The sequence below is a fragment of the Schistocerca serialis genome, chromosome 8 (assembly GCF_023864345.2).
Source record: "Schistocerca serialis cubense isolate TAMUIC-IGC-003099 chromosome 8, iqSchSeri2.2, whole genome shotgun sequence".
Taxonomy (NCBI): Eukaryota; Metazoa; Arthropoda; class Insecta; order Orthoptera; family Acrididae; genus Schistocerca; species Schistocerca serialis.
The window spans coordinates 240,567,801-240,584,487 of record NC_064645.1 but is presented as its reverse complement, the minus strand read 5'-3'; the positions used below and the strand labels follow the sequence as shown (position 1 = coordinate 240,584,487).

At 42.7% G+C, this 16,687-nt stretch overlaps 1 protein-coding gene across 1 annotated transcript in view; it reads right to left on the bottom strand.

Annotated features, from left to right (window-relative positions):
• Positions 1–16,687, bottom strand: part of LOC126416950 (neural-cadherin-like) — a 154,475-nt gene that overhangs the window by 100,344 nt on the left and 37,444 nt on the right. Inside the window, exon 5 of the mRNA XM_050084830.1 lies at positions 4,005–4,238. Within this exon, the coding sequence (XP_049940787.1) occupies positions 4,005–4,238 (234 nt within the window). The remainder of the gene's footprint in view (positions 1–4,004; positions 4,239–16,687) is intronic.

Sequence of the window (16,687 nt, the reverse complement as noted above, 5' to 3'; positions counted from 1 at the left end):
TTGTATGAATATTAAGAGCTGAGATGGAAAAGTAGTCATAAACAGAGAAGGGAAAGCTGACAGGTGGAAGGAGTACATGGAGAGTCTATACAAGGAAGATGTACTAGAGGGCAATATTATAGAAATGGATGTAGATGAAGGTGAGATGGGAGATACAATACTGCATGAAGAATTTGACAGAACACTGAAGGACCTAAGTTGAAACAAGGCTCTGGGAGTATATGACAATCCTTTAGAACTACTCCTAGTCTTGGGAGAGTAAGCCATGACAAAACTTTCCCACATGGTGAGCAAGATGGAGGACACAGGTGAAATACTATCATACTTCATGAAGAATATAATAATTCCAGTTCCAAAGAAAGCAGATACAGACAGGTGTGAATATTACCCAACTACTAGCTTAATAAGACATGGTTTCAAAATATTAACACGAATTCTTTACAGAAGAATGAAAAACTTGTAGAAGCTGAACTCGGGGAAGGACAGTTTGGATTCTGGATAACTGTAGGAACATGCGTGGCAATACTGACCTTACAACTTCTCACAGAGAATGGTGTTAAGGAAAGTAAAAGTATGTTTATAACATATGTAGACTTTGAAAAAGCTTTTGACAATGGTGACTGACATACTCTCTTTGAAATTCTGTGGGCAGCAGGGGTAAAATACAGGAAGCAAAAGGCTATTCACAACTTGTAAAGTAACCAGATGGCAGTTATAAGAGTCGAGAGGCATGAAATGGAAGTAGTGGTTGAGAAAGGAGTGAGACACAGTTGTAGTCCATTCCCAACGTTATTCAATCTGAACATTGTGAACCAGTAAAAGAAACAAAAGAAAAATTTGGAATAGGAATTGAAATCCAGGGAGAAAAGGTCTGCTGATGACATTGTAATTCTGTCAGATACAGCAAAGGACTTGGAAGAGCAGTTGAATGGAATGGACAGCGTTTGAAAGTAGGATATAAGATGCACATCAACAAAAGCAAAACGAGGATAATGGAACGTAGTTGAATTAAGTCGGGTGATGCTGAGGGTATTAGATTAGGAAATGAGACACTTAAAGTAGTAAAGGAGTTTTGCTATTTGGGGAGCAAAATAACTGATGATGGTCGAAGTAGGGAGGATATAAAATGGAGACTGGCAACAGCAAGAAAAGCGGTTTCTGCAGAAGAGAAATTTGTTAACGTCGAGTACAGATTTAAGAGTCAGGAAGTCTTTTCTGAAAGTATTTGTATGGAGTGTAGCCATGTGTGGTGAAACATGGATGGTAAACAAGAAGAGAATAGAAGCTTTTCGAATATGATGCTACAGAAGAATGCTGAAGATTAGAAAGGTAGACCACATAACTAACAAGGAGGTACTCAACAGAACGGGGGGAAAAGGAATTTGAGGCACAACCAGATTAAAAGAAGGGGTTGGTTGGTAGGACACATCCTGGGACATCAAGAGATCGCCAAGGAGGGGACTGTGGAGGGTAAAACTCGTAGAAAAGAGACAAAATATGAATGAAGTAAGCAGATTCAGAAGGATGTAGGCTGCAGTAGGTACTGGGAGATGAAGAAACTTGCACGGGATAGAGTAGCATGGAGAGCTGCATCAAACCAGTCTCAGGACTGAAGACCAGAACAACAACAACACGGATACATAACTAAGGATAACTGATGATTCCGATTTTAACTTGTAAGTGATACACTTCCTATGTTTTTGTGTACAGCTAGCTGTTTGTAGTAAATCAGTTTTTCTTTTCCTTCTTGTTATAAGCTTCTGAATAATTCAAACAATCAGAACAGCACATAACATAAAAACAATAAACTGCAGCACTTACATTAAATTCAGCTGAACGTACGAACTGAAGTGACCAACAATACAACAGATGAACTCAAGTAAGCCCAACAATGTATAATAAATAGCTAGTATTGGCTACAGCAGAGACAGGTGATAGCCGATAGTGCTATCGATATATCGATAGGTTTAAGATATGGTTTGGCAAAACACTGTTTTGATGCGCGAAGAGGTCCATAACTGCCTCCTGCACACCCTCATCCGACGGAAATCGCCGTACACTCAAAAAGGCCTTTCTAATAGAGACTGAAGGCGTGCTAATCGCATGGGTAGAGATCAAGGCTATAGGGTGGGCGCTATGGTGTCTCCCACTTCAGTTGATGTGACTTCTGCGTTACCTTGTTGCGCTATTTCACAAAGCTGCTTTTCGGCAGACATGCAGACCCGTACTCATTCTAGTCTTCACTCTCCTATGGATGTCTAGCAGTATTTGTTTTGCGGCACCCAAGAAAAGAATAACAGCATGTTCGTCCTGTTTGGACGCATTTGGTAATAACGTCGTCATACACGAATGCCACACTAATACCTTGCTTATATACCCGCTTCGAAGTCGCGCTACGTTGCATATACGCAGCAGCAACTCTCTAAAACGGAGACGTTTTGATCGGCCCTCGTATCTTTAAATTGCACCACATGGCAACTAGAAAGCGTTTAATATCATTTAGTTGATGGGAGAGGGGAGGGGGCGCTCGTAACCCCTGGAACCCCCTCCCCCCCCCTCTTTGGCCATGTACTTGGTGGAGATGAGCAAGTGACCTCTAACTGTAAATCAGTCTCCCTTCTCTATGTGATCTCAGTCTGTTTATTGAGTATATGACACACCCACTTGCCCTAGCAAGTTTGACGACTGTGCCAGGGAATGGCCTGGTGATGGTACTTGGTCAGTTGCCAGCAGACGAAAGTGCTGTCATAGAGTAAAGTACCATAATAATTTTCTCTTTTTTATGAATGTTTCATACGACAGTTCGTCTACCATGCAGGTTTCTCTATTATGAAAGCGATATATTATCTCAGGAAATCAGTTCTGGCAGAACTAAAGAAGAAAAATTATCCCGTTAGCAGTTCCTGTGAACTTACTGAGGCCTTTGATTGTACAGATTGTAAAATTCTATGACAGAAAATAAAATAGTGTGGTGTTACGATCACTCCTCTTGAATGGATGGAATAATGTAGCAACAGAAAACTGATATGACAGGTGTATGATTAAACTGGGATTGGGGAACATTAAATACAGTGTCCCACAAGGTTAAGTGCTCAGCCTGTTCCTGCTGTTGATCTACATAAATAGTTTACCCAAAACACTGAAGGACTCTTCAAAAGCTTTCGTGTTTCCTGATGACTACTGATACAGGGCCCAAAGGTATCCACACTAGACAAAGCAGCAGGGTAGTGTAACACACTTAGAACCGTTTCACAGCAAACAGCTTAACCTTAAATTTTACACAAACTCATGTTATGCTAATACAAATAAATAAAAATGATTGGCAACGACTAGAATGGATATCAATGAGCCTACACTGGACAAGGTTCCATATCTGAAGTTTTAAGGCATCCAAATGGATAATACGCCGTAGTGGGACCAGAAAGTGAAAGTGCCTGTTTTGTTCTTGAAAATCTGTGTCTCTTTCTTGAAATTCACTATGCGTCTGAGCTGTACACGTAATTTGGCCACACGGTAAATGATACACATCATCAGTGCAACTAAAAATTTGTGTACTATGCATAACAACTGCGAAAAAAGGAGTTGCTAGTTACAGAATAAAGAAAGGCGGGAGGAGCAGCATTCAAAACTCAGCCGATACAACCGTTATATTGATGAAAATATAAATGTACGAGAAGGGAGAAAGGCCGGAACACGTCTTGGCACAAAAAACGTTACAAAACAAGTAGCTGGTTGCTGCAATCAATTGTTGTCAGTGATATGGGTGAAACAAATGTTAATATCTTATTAGGTACGTGTTCATAAAAAACAAATTATTATAACTTTTAGAATGTGAACACAAAATGCAATCGTCGAATAATGAAAAATGGTATTAAATAATGTGCCTGCTGTTCAACTTGTAGCTCTCTATGTTTTAAAGTATAAATAAATAAGTAAACATGTTATAGCCAGGCAACTACTATTCCACTAAGATCTTTTGACGAGTAGAAACGAATTATAGTTACCTTCCTGGCCTCCTCCGTCTATAGCGACAACCTGAATGGTAAATCTGGGCGTACGCTCTCGGTCCAGACAGCAAACCACCGTCATTATTTCGCCAGTGTCAGGGTCGATTTCAAACATGGGCGAGCCTGTTCGTTCATCCACGGCATTTTTTTCAATTGAGTATCTCAGTTTGGCGTTGCTTCCTTCATATGGGTCATCATTGTCCACTGCTGTGACGTTCAGAATGAACGTACCTGGCGGAAAAAGACATCGCATTTCGAAGAACTAAGATATTTGGACATAATTAAAAGGTGAGCTTAAAATTTTCATTAAATCAACTGTAATCAAAATACACAATGAGCATAAAAAAATGCGGACACAGGGCATACTAAGCTGAAGCATGTTTATCCGCTGCTATCAGCTGATCTTAGTATATATCTGTGAGTGCGGAGATCCATAACATGTTACTGCAGAGCAACGCGTTAAGTTCAAATTTTATAAGAAATAGCAGAAAATAACAGGTAAGCAGGCACTCTCTAGTACATGTCGAACAAGTTACTATTAGACCTTTACAAACACTAGGATTGTATACTATAGCCTATCATTGTAATGTCCCAGAAACTAACTAACCTACATCCATAGTTTCAGTAACAAAAGATTATCTCCTCATGACGCTCACCTACATAAGAATCACTAAGCAAAACTAAGCAAAGTGATTCAGTTTCTATCCTATCTGCGAGCTGTGCATTGAGATTTGAGTTGCATAATCAGATTGAAATCCTATATTCGATATCCATAACAGTGACTGCATCGTTCGTATTGTGAGTTCAGTTATTTGCAACGAAAGCTGCACAGAGTTGGATGCTATTAGGTATGCCCCTGGAAGAAGGCGTTCTCTTGAATTCTTTTCTCCAATCTCACATGGTTTAGGTACTTGTTCATTAAATGAGAAGGTACTGGTTAACTTCGGTCATGTTTAATCAGCAGCAGAATATATCTGTTTCATGCGGCAAGCACCTGAAAGCTTTTGTCAGAGTGCGTTTGTAGTGAGTTTGGTTGGTGTATGCGTTACTGATCTATTACGTATCACATGTTTGGGAATTGATTTTAGCTCCACTGTAAGTGGTTCTGAAACGATGTGTGGTCGGTGATCAGACACACGCGTGTTGTGCGTAATTCTGACAGTCCAACTACGTGAAATATTAGTGGTTTATACACTATGTGATCAAAAGTATCCGGATACCTGGCTGAAAATGACTTTCAAGTTCGTGGCGCCCTCCATCGGTAATCCTGGAATTCAATATGGTGTTGACCCACCCCTACCCTTGATGACAGCTTCCACTCTCGCAGGCATACGTTCAATCAGGTGCTGGAAGGTTTCTCGGGGAATGGCAGCCCATTCCTCACGGAGTGCTGCACTGGGGAGAGGTATCGACGTCGGTCGGTGAGGCCTGGCACGAAGTCGGCGTTCCAAAACATCCCAAAGGTGTTCTACAGGATTCAGGTCAGGACTCTGTGCAGGCTAGTCCATTACAGGGATGTTATTGTCGTGTATCCACTCTGCCACAGACCGTACATTATGAACAGGTGCTCGATCGCGTTGGAAAATGCAATCGCCATCCCCGAATTGCTCTTCAACAGTAGGGAGCAAGAAGGTGCTTAAAACATCAATGTAGGCGTGTGCTGTGATACTGCCACGGAAAACAACAAGGGGTGCAAGCCCCCTCCCTGAGAAACACTCCCACACCATAACACCACCGCCTCCGAATTTTACTTTTGGCGCTACACACGCTGGCAGAGACGTCCACTGGGCATTCGCCATACCCACACCCTGTCACCATATCGCCACATTGTGTACCGTGATTCGTCACTCCACACAACGTTTTTCCACCGTTCAATCGTCCAATGTTTACCCTCGTAACACAAAGCGAGGCGTCGTTTGGCATTTACCGGCGTGATGTGTGGGTTATGAGCAGCCGCTCGACCATGAAATCCAAGTTTTCTTACCTCCCGCCTAACTGTCGTAGCACTTGCAGTGGATCCTGATGCAATTTGGAATTCCTGTGTGCTGGTCTGTATAGATGTCTGCCTATTACACAATACGACCCTCTTCCAACTGTCGGCGGTCTCTGTCAGTCAACAGACGAGGTCAGCCTGCATGCTTTTGTGCTATACGTTTCCCTTCACGTTTCCACTTCGCTATCACATCGGAAACAGTGGACCTAGGGATGTTTAGGATTTTGGAAACCTCGCGTACAGACGTATGACACAAGTGACACCCAATCAAATAATGGTTCAAAGGCTCTAAGCACTATGGGACTTAACTCCTGAGGTCATCAGTACCCAATAACTTAGAACTACTTAAACCTAACTAACCTAAGTATATCACACACATCCATGCCCGAGGCAGGATTGGAACCTGCGACCGTAGCGGTCGCGCGGTTCCAGACTGTATCGCCTAGAACTGCTCGGTCGCCGCGGCCGGCGACACCCAATCACCTGACCACGTTCGAAGTCCTTAAGTTCCGTTGAGCTCCCCATTGTGCTCTCTCACGATGTCTAATTACTACTGAGGTCACTGATATAGAGTACCTGGCAGTAGGTGCAGCACAATGCACCTAATATGAAAAACATATGTTTTTGGGTGTGTCTGGAGACTTTTGATTACATACTGTAGTTTGTCTGTCTGGTGTCTTGTATTAACTATGGTTTTGAGATCTTTGTGGGATCTGTTTGAAATGTGATTTATTCCGCATGTCAGTGGTATGACCCGAATAATGAGTTTATTGACGAGCAAATAAGTTTTGAATGTCATTGGAGAGAAACAACTAAAAAGTCCCGCATGTTTTCTGTGTCCAGTCTTGAGCAACTACATTAAGATTGGAGGCACGACTGGCAGTTAGATGGTCACATTGTGGTGTTTTTCGACAGTATGTGGTTCGCAAGAGCCGTGTCTCAAAGAGTATCGAATTTAAATTGTTGCATTTTATTAATCTGTCACGATCGTGTTCGTGTTTGGTTGCTGGAAGAACGTGGGCGTCCCTAGTTGTCTCGCTGCTTCGTGTTCCTCTGTATTTGTTGTGAGTGTTCCTGGCGTACCTCGATACTACTTGTCTGTCGATCTGTCGATTAGTGTGTGTCTTCAGGATTGTCATGGAGTGTTTTGGGTGGTGGTAAGGAACACGGCCCTTGTTGTTTGTTGGGTTAACATTTTGTATAGTTGCCCGTATCGGTTATTTTATGGACGTGTCCATATATATTATGTTGTGGGCTTGTGATGCATAAGGAACAGTCGCTGTGGTGTACTTTCCTGAGTGGTTGTCTTAATCTTTTATCTGCAAAACCCTTCAGCAAGAACAGTTCTAATTCTTGTAGTAATAAATTAGTCTAAGACGCAGATTACCTTAAGGCTACCGCTGTGTGCCGGGTTTTATTGCTCGTCAGGCAAGTACCTCTCTAGCTGAATCATAGTTTACCACAAGAGACTACTGACATAGTCTTAAGCGACGTCAAGCTCTTTATAGTTAAGGAATTGTGAATGCCCTAACTCAAGTAGCTTTCGGTGTAGCTTAGAGCGACTGCTATTGTCTTCAGTGTCTAGTAACTTTTATTGCTAAATGGGCACGTGGAAAAATGTTACGTATGTAACTGCTTGTCTGTGAGACCTTGTTCTTAGCTACTGTGTATGTTGCTTGACGTTTAGTATTTATTGAGGCCACAACTTCTGTTTAATTCAAATGGTTCAAATGGCTCTGAGCACTATGGGACTTAACAGCTGTGGTCATCAGTCCCCTAGAACTTAGAACTACTTAAACCTAACTAACCTAAGGACATCACACACATCCATGCCCGAGGCAGGATTCGAACCTGCGACCGTAGCAGTCGCGCGGTTCCGGACTGCGCGCCTAGAATCGCGAGACCACCGCGGCCGGCTTTCTGTTTAATTCTTTACTGCTTAAGTTTTATAGCATTACTCAACAGAATATGTTGGTGCGGTTTTAAATTTTGTCAGCAAGTGGCATCGTTGCTTGTAGCGAGATCAATTTGCTTACACAGAGCTCTCCTTCAAATTAAGAGTGCTTCCGTTTTTCTTGGTCTTACACTCTGAGGAGTCATGGTATGTGCGCCGCAGTGCTAGTCCGGCATCTGGCTCGCTCCAAGGACGTCGGGCGTTCCTAATCGGTGTCGTCGGCGATGATTCGTAGAAGAAATTTGAGAAAAAAGAAAAGAATAAAAAACGTAATTAAAAAATAAGTTTCTCAGCCCAGCTGACCCTCGGTCGCAAACACACAGCTCTCCACTCCCCAATCACCTTGCCCGCCGTTTCAGTACGGAGCAGAAACTTGGGTAACAGACAGGAATCAGAGAAACACGTTGCTTGCACCAGAGATGGACATTTGGAAAAGAAACTGCGGCATCTCCAAGCTGGATCGTGTACCAAATACCATAGCATAAGAAGGGCTGTGAGTGTCGATAAATCAATAATAGACCACAGAGGTGGTATGGACATTTAGAAAGGAAGGATAACCACCGATGGGTAAAGAATGTGAGACAGTGGACCGCAGCGGAGAGAAGAAAGTGTGGACGACCTAGCAGGAGCTGGAGCTGAGAGGTACGGGACTCAGTGTATGCCAGAGGATGACAAGAAGGCGACAGGCACGGTCAGTAAGCGAGAAGCGGCGTCAGCCGTAGAATACTCGCTGCGTGATGATGATGAATCGTAGTGCAGTTTCTGTTTGTCTCATTATGTATTTCTTTCATTTACCTTCTATACTATACTGTAGTATTATTTCTTTTTATTTATGTTCTAAGTTTTATCGAGCTATTTTGCTTGGCAATGACACATCATGAGAAAGTTACTTTCATTCTTATGTTTTGCACAGCAATATTGTCGTGGCGCGCACAGCCACACATGGTCACACTATGATATCATTATCCACCAATCAGGGATCGCCAACGGCCGCCAATCATCACTCCGGAATCAACGGAGGAAGACTGGAGCCGCCGTGTTAAATAGCCGGAAGAAAGAGAAGCAGGCGTCTTTCGAGCCGCCGCGGACTGCCGCCCGGAAGAGACTGCGACGCAGCTGAACGTCCAGGTGCCTCGTCTTCGCTACGCAGGCCATCGACCTCGGACTCTGCACCCGTCTACTTCCTCGGCATCCGCCCGAAAGCGTCGAGAGAAAACCCGACAAACGAACGTAAATTCAGTTCTGTTGCTAAGATTTCAATTCAATAAGGTGGCATAATTATTTGGCTTGTTGTAAACTTTTGGTAGAGGAAGAAGCCTTTTGTTTTTTGGAAGGAAGTTCATCTTTTTGTAAAATAAATCGATGGCCTTGTAGTTATTTCCATTTCTGTCGGTGACTCTCGATCCAAGCTAACATGCTGCGTCCTCCCTGACAAGTATCCCCAACCCAGTCACAAACTTCGCTCGGTACGTCACATGCTCGTATGTCCTATAATAACAATGTTTGCGGCACTGAGTCAAATGCTTTTCTGAAGTCAAGAAGTGAACACTGCTTCTACCTGACGGCCTTGATACGTGGCAGTCACGAGATAATGCAAGAAAAATGTAATTTGGGTTTTCGGTATCCATACCGGTTGGCATGAAGGAAGTAATTTTGTTCGAGATATCTCACTACATTTGAACTCCTGTGCTTTCTTCTATCAACTGACCACGGTTTTTTATTCGAGGGATCTACAGTAGGCTATGGTTAAAAGCGAGGCTAACGCAGCTACAAATTCCTTATAGAATCTGATAGGCATTCCATCAGGCCCTGGAACTAGTTCACTTTTAACGATTTCAGCTGTATCTCAATGCCACTGACACTAATATCAATCTGACTCAATTTACAGTGATAAGAAAAATAAGTTGGGGCAATGCACCTGGATTATCCTTTGTAATCGAACATTGTAGATGCAAATAAGAGCCTTTACATGTGCCTAAAGTTTCTTCCGGTTTTCTGAATGAGTTTTTGACAGCTAGTATAGTTGTTGAAGGCTTCACGTGTGGTCCTCTAGGCAGCCAAATAAATTACATTCAGCTTTTCACTATCTATAGCCCTATGCTTTGTTTCACACCCTTTACACAATAGTCTGTGTTTCTGTAAATGTTTCTTTACGGTGAGTGTATATCATGGGGAATTCATGCCATCATAAAGTTTTTTGCTAAGTCCATACCTATCCAGCTCACGACCAACTATTCTTTTAAACTTGAGCTATCATTTTTCTGCAGCTTCTGTTCAGAGCTAAATATTTCTAGTTCCTCATTGAGAAATAACACTACTGTCTCCGTATATAGTTTGCTGAGCATGTGAGTCTACCTATTTGCCTATTCGCTTTATTTGCCCTTTGTACTTTGATTACCATTGGTGCTACAACTGTCTGTTCGTCACCGATAACAGTGTCAATGTGAACATCCTTAAAGAGTCAGTCTTATTTATTGCCATTGGATCCAATCCCGTATTTCCATCAAGAGTGGGGCTCCAAACTATCTGTTCGAGGAAGTTTTCAGAGAAGGCATTTAGTACTATTTCCCAAGACGTCTTGTTATACACTCTGCTAACAAAACGGTAATCATTCCAGTTAACTGTTGGATGATTAAAGCCTCTTCTGGTGATTAGAGAACTTACATACTAGCAAAGTGAGGTTTTGTCTTAAGTTAATGCACATTCCTGATGTTGAGTCTTGAGCAACAGATCTCGCATACAGCTGCAATTTGAATCTCAGTGGATATACAGGGTGTACATAAAGTCCGAGAACACTTTCAATTATTTATTGCACAAGAAGCAAACATTGTACAGGTATCATACATATGTCATTTAGAAGAGAAACCCTGAAAGTTTTTTTTATGTATACCGCCACAGTGTAGTTTGGTAATTTGCAGATAGTCAGCGCTAGTCGCAAACATGGTGAGTTCAGGTGCGGAGCGAGCTTTCTGTGTGTTGGAGTTCGACAAAAACAAATGTGCTACAGCTGTTCAACGGATGTTTAGAACCAAGTACGGTAAGAAACCGCCAACAAGGAGGGCCATTTACCACTGGCACAACAAATTCGTTATGATGGGTTGATTGGGCCCGGAAAAGGGAAGCGGACGTCCGAGTGTGAGTGAATGTGGAGCGCGTACGAGAGACATTCAAAAGGAGTCCAAAGAAACCGGTGCATCGTGAATCCCGTGAACTCAAAATGGCTCCAATGACAGTGTGGAAAGTCCTGCGACAGAAGCTGTCTATGAAACCATTCGAATTTGGGCTAGTACAGAAGCTCAATGACGACGACGAAGACAAGCGTTTTGACCCTTCCGGTCACCAGATCTCACCCTATGTGACTTTTTTCTGTGAGGACACATTAAAGATCTGCTGTATGTACTGCCTCTACCACGTGATGTAGCAGAGCTGCGGAAGGGAATGCGGGAAGGGACTGCCACTGTCAACGTCTGCCAGGTCACTCACGGTTCGCATATTGAATGTTTGTAAAAATAACTTTCAGACTTTGTCTTCAAAATACAATATGTATGCTATCTGTACAATGTTTAGTTCCTACGCAATAAATAATTGAAAGTGTTCCCGGACTTTATATACACCCTGTATCTGTCTCAGAGGTCTGATTTTCTTGTCTACTGCGACAAATGCACCACCTCCATTTCGGCACTTGTTTGCAAATACTTCTGCAGTTAGCCAGTAGGATTTTAATAGTCTCAACGGTGGTGTGTGTGTGGGGGGGGGGGGGGGGCATTTATTGGTATTTTTACTGACCCGGATCTCCTAAAGCTATCGTTATATGAAATAGATTTAGAGTCGCCTAGTCTAAAAAACCCTGTGTGTACCCCATACACGGTCAGCTACTTGGATATAAGTCACTGGAGTGTAGTGTACACATTTAGTGGGCCCCTATAATTCTCAACCTATGGCGCAAGTCTAGGAAGTCACAGTGTAGTTTGTCACATAATCTTTGAAGTCTCTGATCCAAGCCTTCGTCTCAGAATCAGAGGGCCACAATCAGTTCTGGAGACGATGTTGCAGATTATAACCTTCATGGTAACTCCATGAGTGAGGCTGGTCTTCTCAACCTTCTCCTTCAGTCGCTGGAAGGCTCTGTCTATCATCTCGAATCCCAGATGACAGGCATCATTCGTCCCAATGTACGCCAAAATAGGCAGCTCGTTGTACCCTGTTACCTCAACGGCTGGCGGAGCAGCCTATTGGACATCTTAAAGTAATAGCGCATAATATGATACACAGTATATTTCCCAATAGGTGAAGTGAGTATCATTGATTCAGGTCTAATTTCGGTGGAAGACAGCGCCGCGAACTTGTTGCTGAAGGGGATGGATGTGACACCATAAGTTCTCCCTTGTCCCGGCCTCCTCTGCACAGAATGCCTAGATCCGTCACTGAAATGCCACTCACAGGCAAGTGGACGAGAAATGATACATCCTGTACTTCCTGCAGAAGAGACAGCATCTACAGAAGATGGTAGCACTAGAGGTGCCTTTAGTCTCGCTGGTACATGACTCTCAGTGACCCTCCTAACAGCAGCAGCTTCCAATCACTTCACAGTAGCAAGGGCGATTTCCAGCTGCTAATGAATATCAACTAAGTCAGCTCGTGCCCGAGAACAACACATATAGTGGGACTGCATTGTGGCTCGTGTAATACTTCACCGACCAGTGAAAAAATAACTTTAAACTACGCTTTCTGATTCTCTTATAAATAATGGGTCTGATATATTACAAGTAGTACAAGTTGCCTTTAAGAGCTAAAGCGATTATTGGCCAAGAAGAGATATCTATCACGACGACAGAAAAACTTAAGACAAAATTTATAGATTCCTTGGTCACTAACAAACTGGAAAGCAACGTTAATTTACGATAAATACAGACAATGTACTCTGCTCTTACATGAGAATACTGAGTGTAACATGATATATTAATTATATGCTATGACACAGTAAATCACAAACGTCAATTTACTACGAAATATGTTATGCGCGACCCTCGTACCATTCGAAAATACTCAAAAATATGCTTTTAATTCATGTTCATATGCACTGAAATTTATGGTGACTATAATTTTTAACGAGGAAACTGTATGAAGCATAAACATTCACAAGCGTCCAAAAATTCTCAAAAATATACGTTTTATCCACACACGTACACAATGAAACGAGGGTACTGCTTCTTAAAATTTCTAAAAAAAAAAAAAAAAACAAAAAAAAAAAAAAAAGACACGGGATCAGTTTCCAATTGAAGACATAGTACGAATTTTTCTTGGCATTAATACTCAATCTGTCATGATATGAACAAGTCATATCACAGAAAGACCTGGAGAAGGCGAAATGGACATTAAAATGTTACTGTATCTAGAATTTCGAAACGGACCTATCTGGCACACGCGGAATCACACGAATAAAAACTAGGAAGCCGGCTTATACAAGAGGAACGATCAGTAAGTAATGCAACACCTTTCTTTTTCTCGGCCAATTCCGGTTAAAAAAACATGGAATTTGTTTTGGGACATCGTGAAATATTCCTGCTTCAGCCCCTATGGTTTCATGAAGTTTCGGCACGTGGCGGCGCTATACGCAGCCTCCAGAACGGCGTCAGTAACGGAGATGCGTCCAAGGCAGAGTGTTGTCACTGAGTTTCATTTGGCGGAAAAACGAAGCATCGCAGATATATATATTCTTTAAGACCTATGGGACCAAACTGCTGAGGTCATCGGTACCTAAGCTTACACACTACTTAATCTAACTTAAATTAACTTATGCTAAGGACAACACACACACACACACACACACACCCATGCCCGAGGGAGGACTCGAACCTCGGACGGGGGGAGTCGCGCGATCCGTGACAAGGCGCCCTAGACTCCGCGGCTACCCCACGCGGCGCATATATTCATAGGCACTTTCAGAACGTCTGCGGTGACCTGCCAGCGAACAAAAGCATGTTGAGTCGTTGGGCACCTGTCATCACAACAAGGTCACGCAAATCCGTCCGACCTCCCGGCCGTCTGCACACAGCTGTGATCACTACAATGCTGGGACGAGTGGTTAAAGGCGCTACAGTCTGGAACCGCACGACCGCTACGGTCGCAGGTTCGAATCCTGTCTCGGGCATGGATGTGTGTGATGTCCTTAGGTTAGTTAGGTTTAAGTAGTTCTAAGTTCTAGGGGACTGATGACCACAGCAGTTAAGTCCCATAGTGCTCAGAGCCATTTGAACCATTTTTTTGAACTACAATGCTGGAACGTGCGGACACTCTCATTCGAGACGATCGACGGATCACACACAGACAACTCGCTGGAAGTCTCTGTTGGCAATGCTGAGACACTTGTCCACCAGTTGTGGTACTCAAAGGCGCGTGGCCGCTGGATTCAAAATGGTTCAAATGGCTCTGAGCACTATGGGACTTAACATCTGAGGTCATCAGTCCCCTAGAACTTAGAACTACTTAAACCTAACTAAGCTAAGGACATCACACACATCCATTCCCGAGGCAGGATCCGAACCTGCGAACGTAGCGGTCGCGCGGTTCCAGACTGAAGCGTCTAGAACCGCTCGGCCACACCGGCCGGCTGCCGCTGGGTTCCTCGCCGCCTAACAGAAGACCATAAAGAGCAACGAAGGACCGTCTGTCTGGAATTGCTTGCGTGTTCCGAGGCTGATCGAGACAGTTTTTTTTTTTGGTCGAACATCGTTACAAACGATGAAATATCGGTTTATGACTTCGGACCGGAAACAAAACGGCAATACACGTAATGGCGGAGCCACACCACGCTCCTCCGTAGAAAAAGTACAAAGCTGCACCCTTCGCCGGTAAAATCATGGCCACGATCCTCTGGGTCTCTAAGGGGTTACTCTGTTTGATGTCCTCCCTCTTGGTGAACTTTGAAGTGTATCCCACTTCCCTCAGGAAATTGAGAAAACGACTTCAGCTTGTTCGTCACCACAAAAATGCAAACTTCTCCTTCTCCATGACAATGCGAAGCTTCGCATAAGCCTGGGGAGCTCCAAAAACTTTATTTGAATCTTCTTTCTCATCCACATTACAGCCAAGATCTCGCACCTTCCGACTTCCGTCTGTTTGGCCCAATGAAGGATGCACTCCGCAGGAAGAAGTACGTGGAAGATGCAGCAAGATGCCGGTTCCGTCGTCTAGTGGAGTGGTACCCTGCAGTCATGCTGGCCCTTTCAGTAAGGCGACTTAAGGCTGTCGCATTGAAAAGAGGATATGTTGAAAAATGGGATTTGGCAGCCGAAAAAGTGAAATATGATGTGGAATCCTGAATAAAATCGACATACTTTCAGAAAAGAGTTACATTATTACTGAACGCCCCTCGTATCTAAATAAAGCTGCGAAATGAACGGATTATTTGCTCAACTGATTTTGTGTCACCCTCTACACTAGTGCGTCAAAGATGGGCATTTCAGTATGAGTTTTCACAGTCAAATTCGCAAAAATGGTGTAGCGTCGGTAAGGCATGGCTTCCGCTTGAGTGTAGGAGGGCTAAAAATAACAAGTTGAAATACTAGCGAACAGTGGTCAAGAGTTTTTACCTTATCGTCACATCCATGTCTATCAAAGAGCAAGCGCACTTGCAGTTTCAAGCAATCATAAATTAAGTACCATATTGTTCTATTTTGTTTCCATTGTTTCTAATTAATGATACCCTGCATGCATTCTGGAAAGAAAACAAAACCGTACTTGTGTACCATTTTATTTTGTAGATGATGTAAGTATAGGACAAAAATAGTAGCAGTTCTTTTACTGAAAAGCAATAAAGTGAAAGTTTTTAAAATATTATCTGATTGCTCAAGAAAACTGAATTTTCATTAAGTTTTGACAAGACTGAGTGGCTAAAGCAAGAAATCACAAGAGCTAGCTGTTGTTTGATTGAAACTCAGTACAATTTGACATTTTCAAGAGCAGTGCAAGTCACATTAGTTATCTATTTCAGCAATGAAATAGAAGTAGATGGTGTTCTGGTTTTAAGGCTAGAAAGAGATTAAACCATAACTGGAAAGCACAAACCCTAAAATTAATGAAGCTCGATAATGTAATTACATTTACAGCACGTATGATCACAATTATGGTTCATTTAAAAATGATGAATTTGGTCTATTGAAATTATTTTATTGTATTTATTTACACTGAATAATGATTTACATCATAATTTTTAGAGCATCATCAACACAATGGTAACATTTTCACAATACAGAAGATTGTAGAAGACTGTTGTAAGTGCTATATCTGGTGGTATCTCTAGAAAATTCCACTAAGATATCTTGAAAAAATGCCAAACAACTTGCCGGCCGGAGTGGCCGAGCGGTTAAAGGCGCTACAATCTGGAACCGCACGACCGCTACGGTCGCAGGTTCGAATCCTGCCTCGGGCATGGATGTGTGTGATGTCCTTAGGTTAGTTAGGTTCAAGTAGTTCTAAGTTCTAGGGGACTGATGACCACAGCAGTTAAGTCCCATAGTGCTCAGAGCCATTTGAACCATTTTGCCAAACAACATCAGTTATTTTTGTTGTATGGCGTCACAGGTATCCCTACCCATTTTCATCCTTTGTCAGGTCACGTCATTCTTATATATTCTAGTACAGTTTGGGCTTCGTCTTACGTAATCCATCTCAATGGCAACATTTTTTTTTTCCTAACGTCCCAGGGTTCGACTCCAAACAAATTTACGCTCT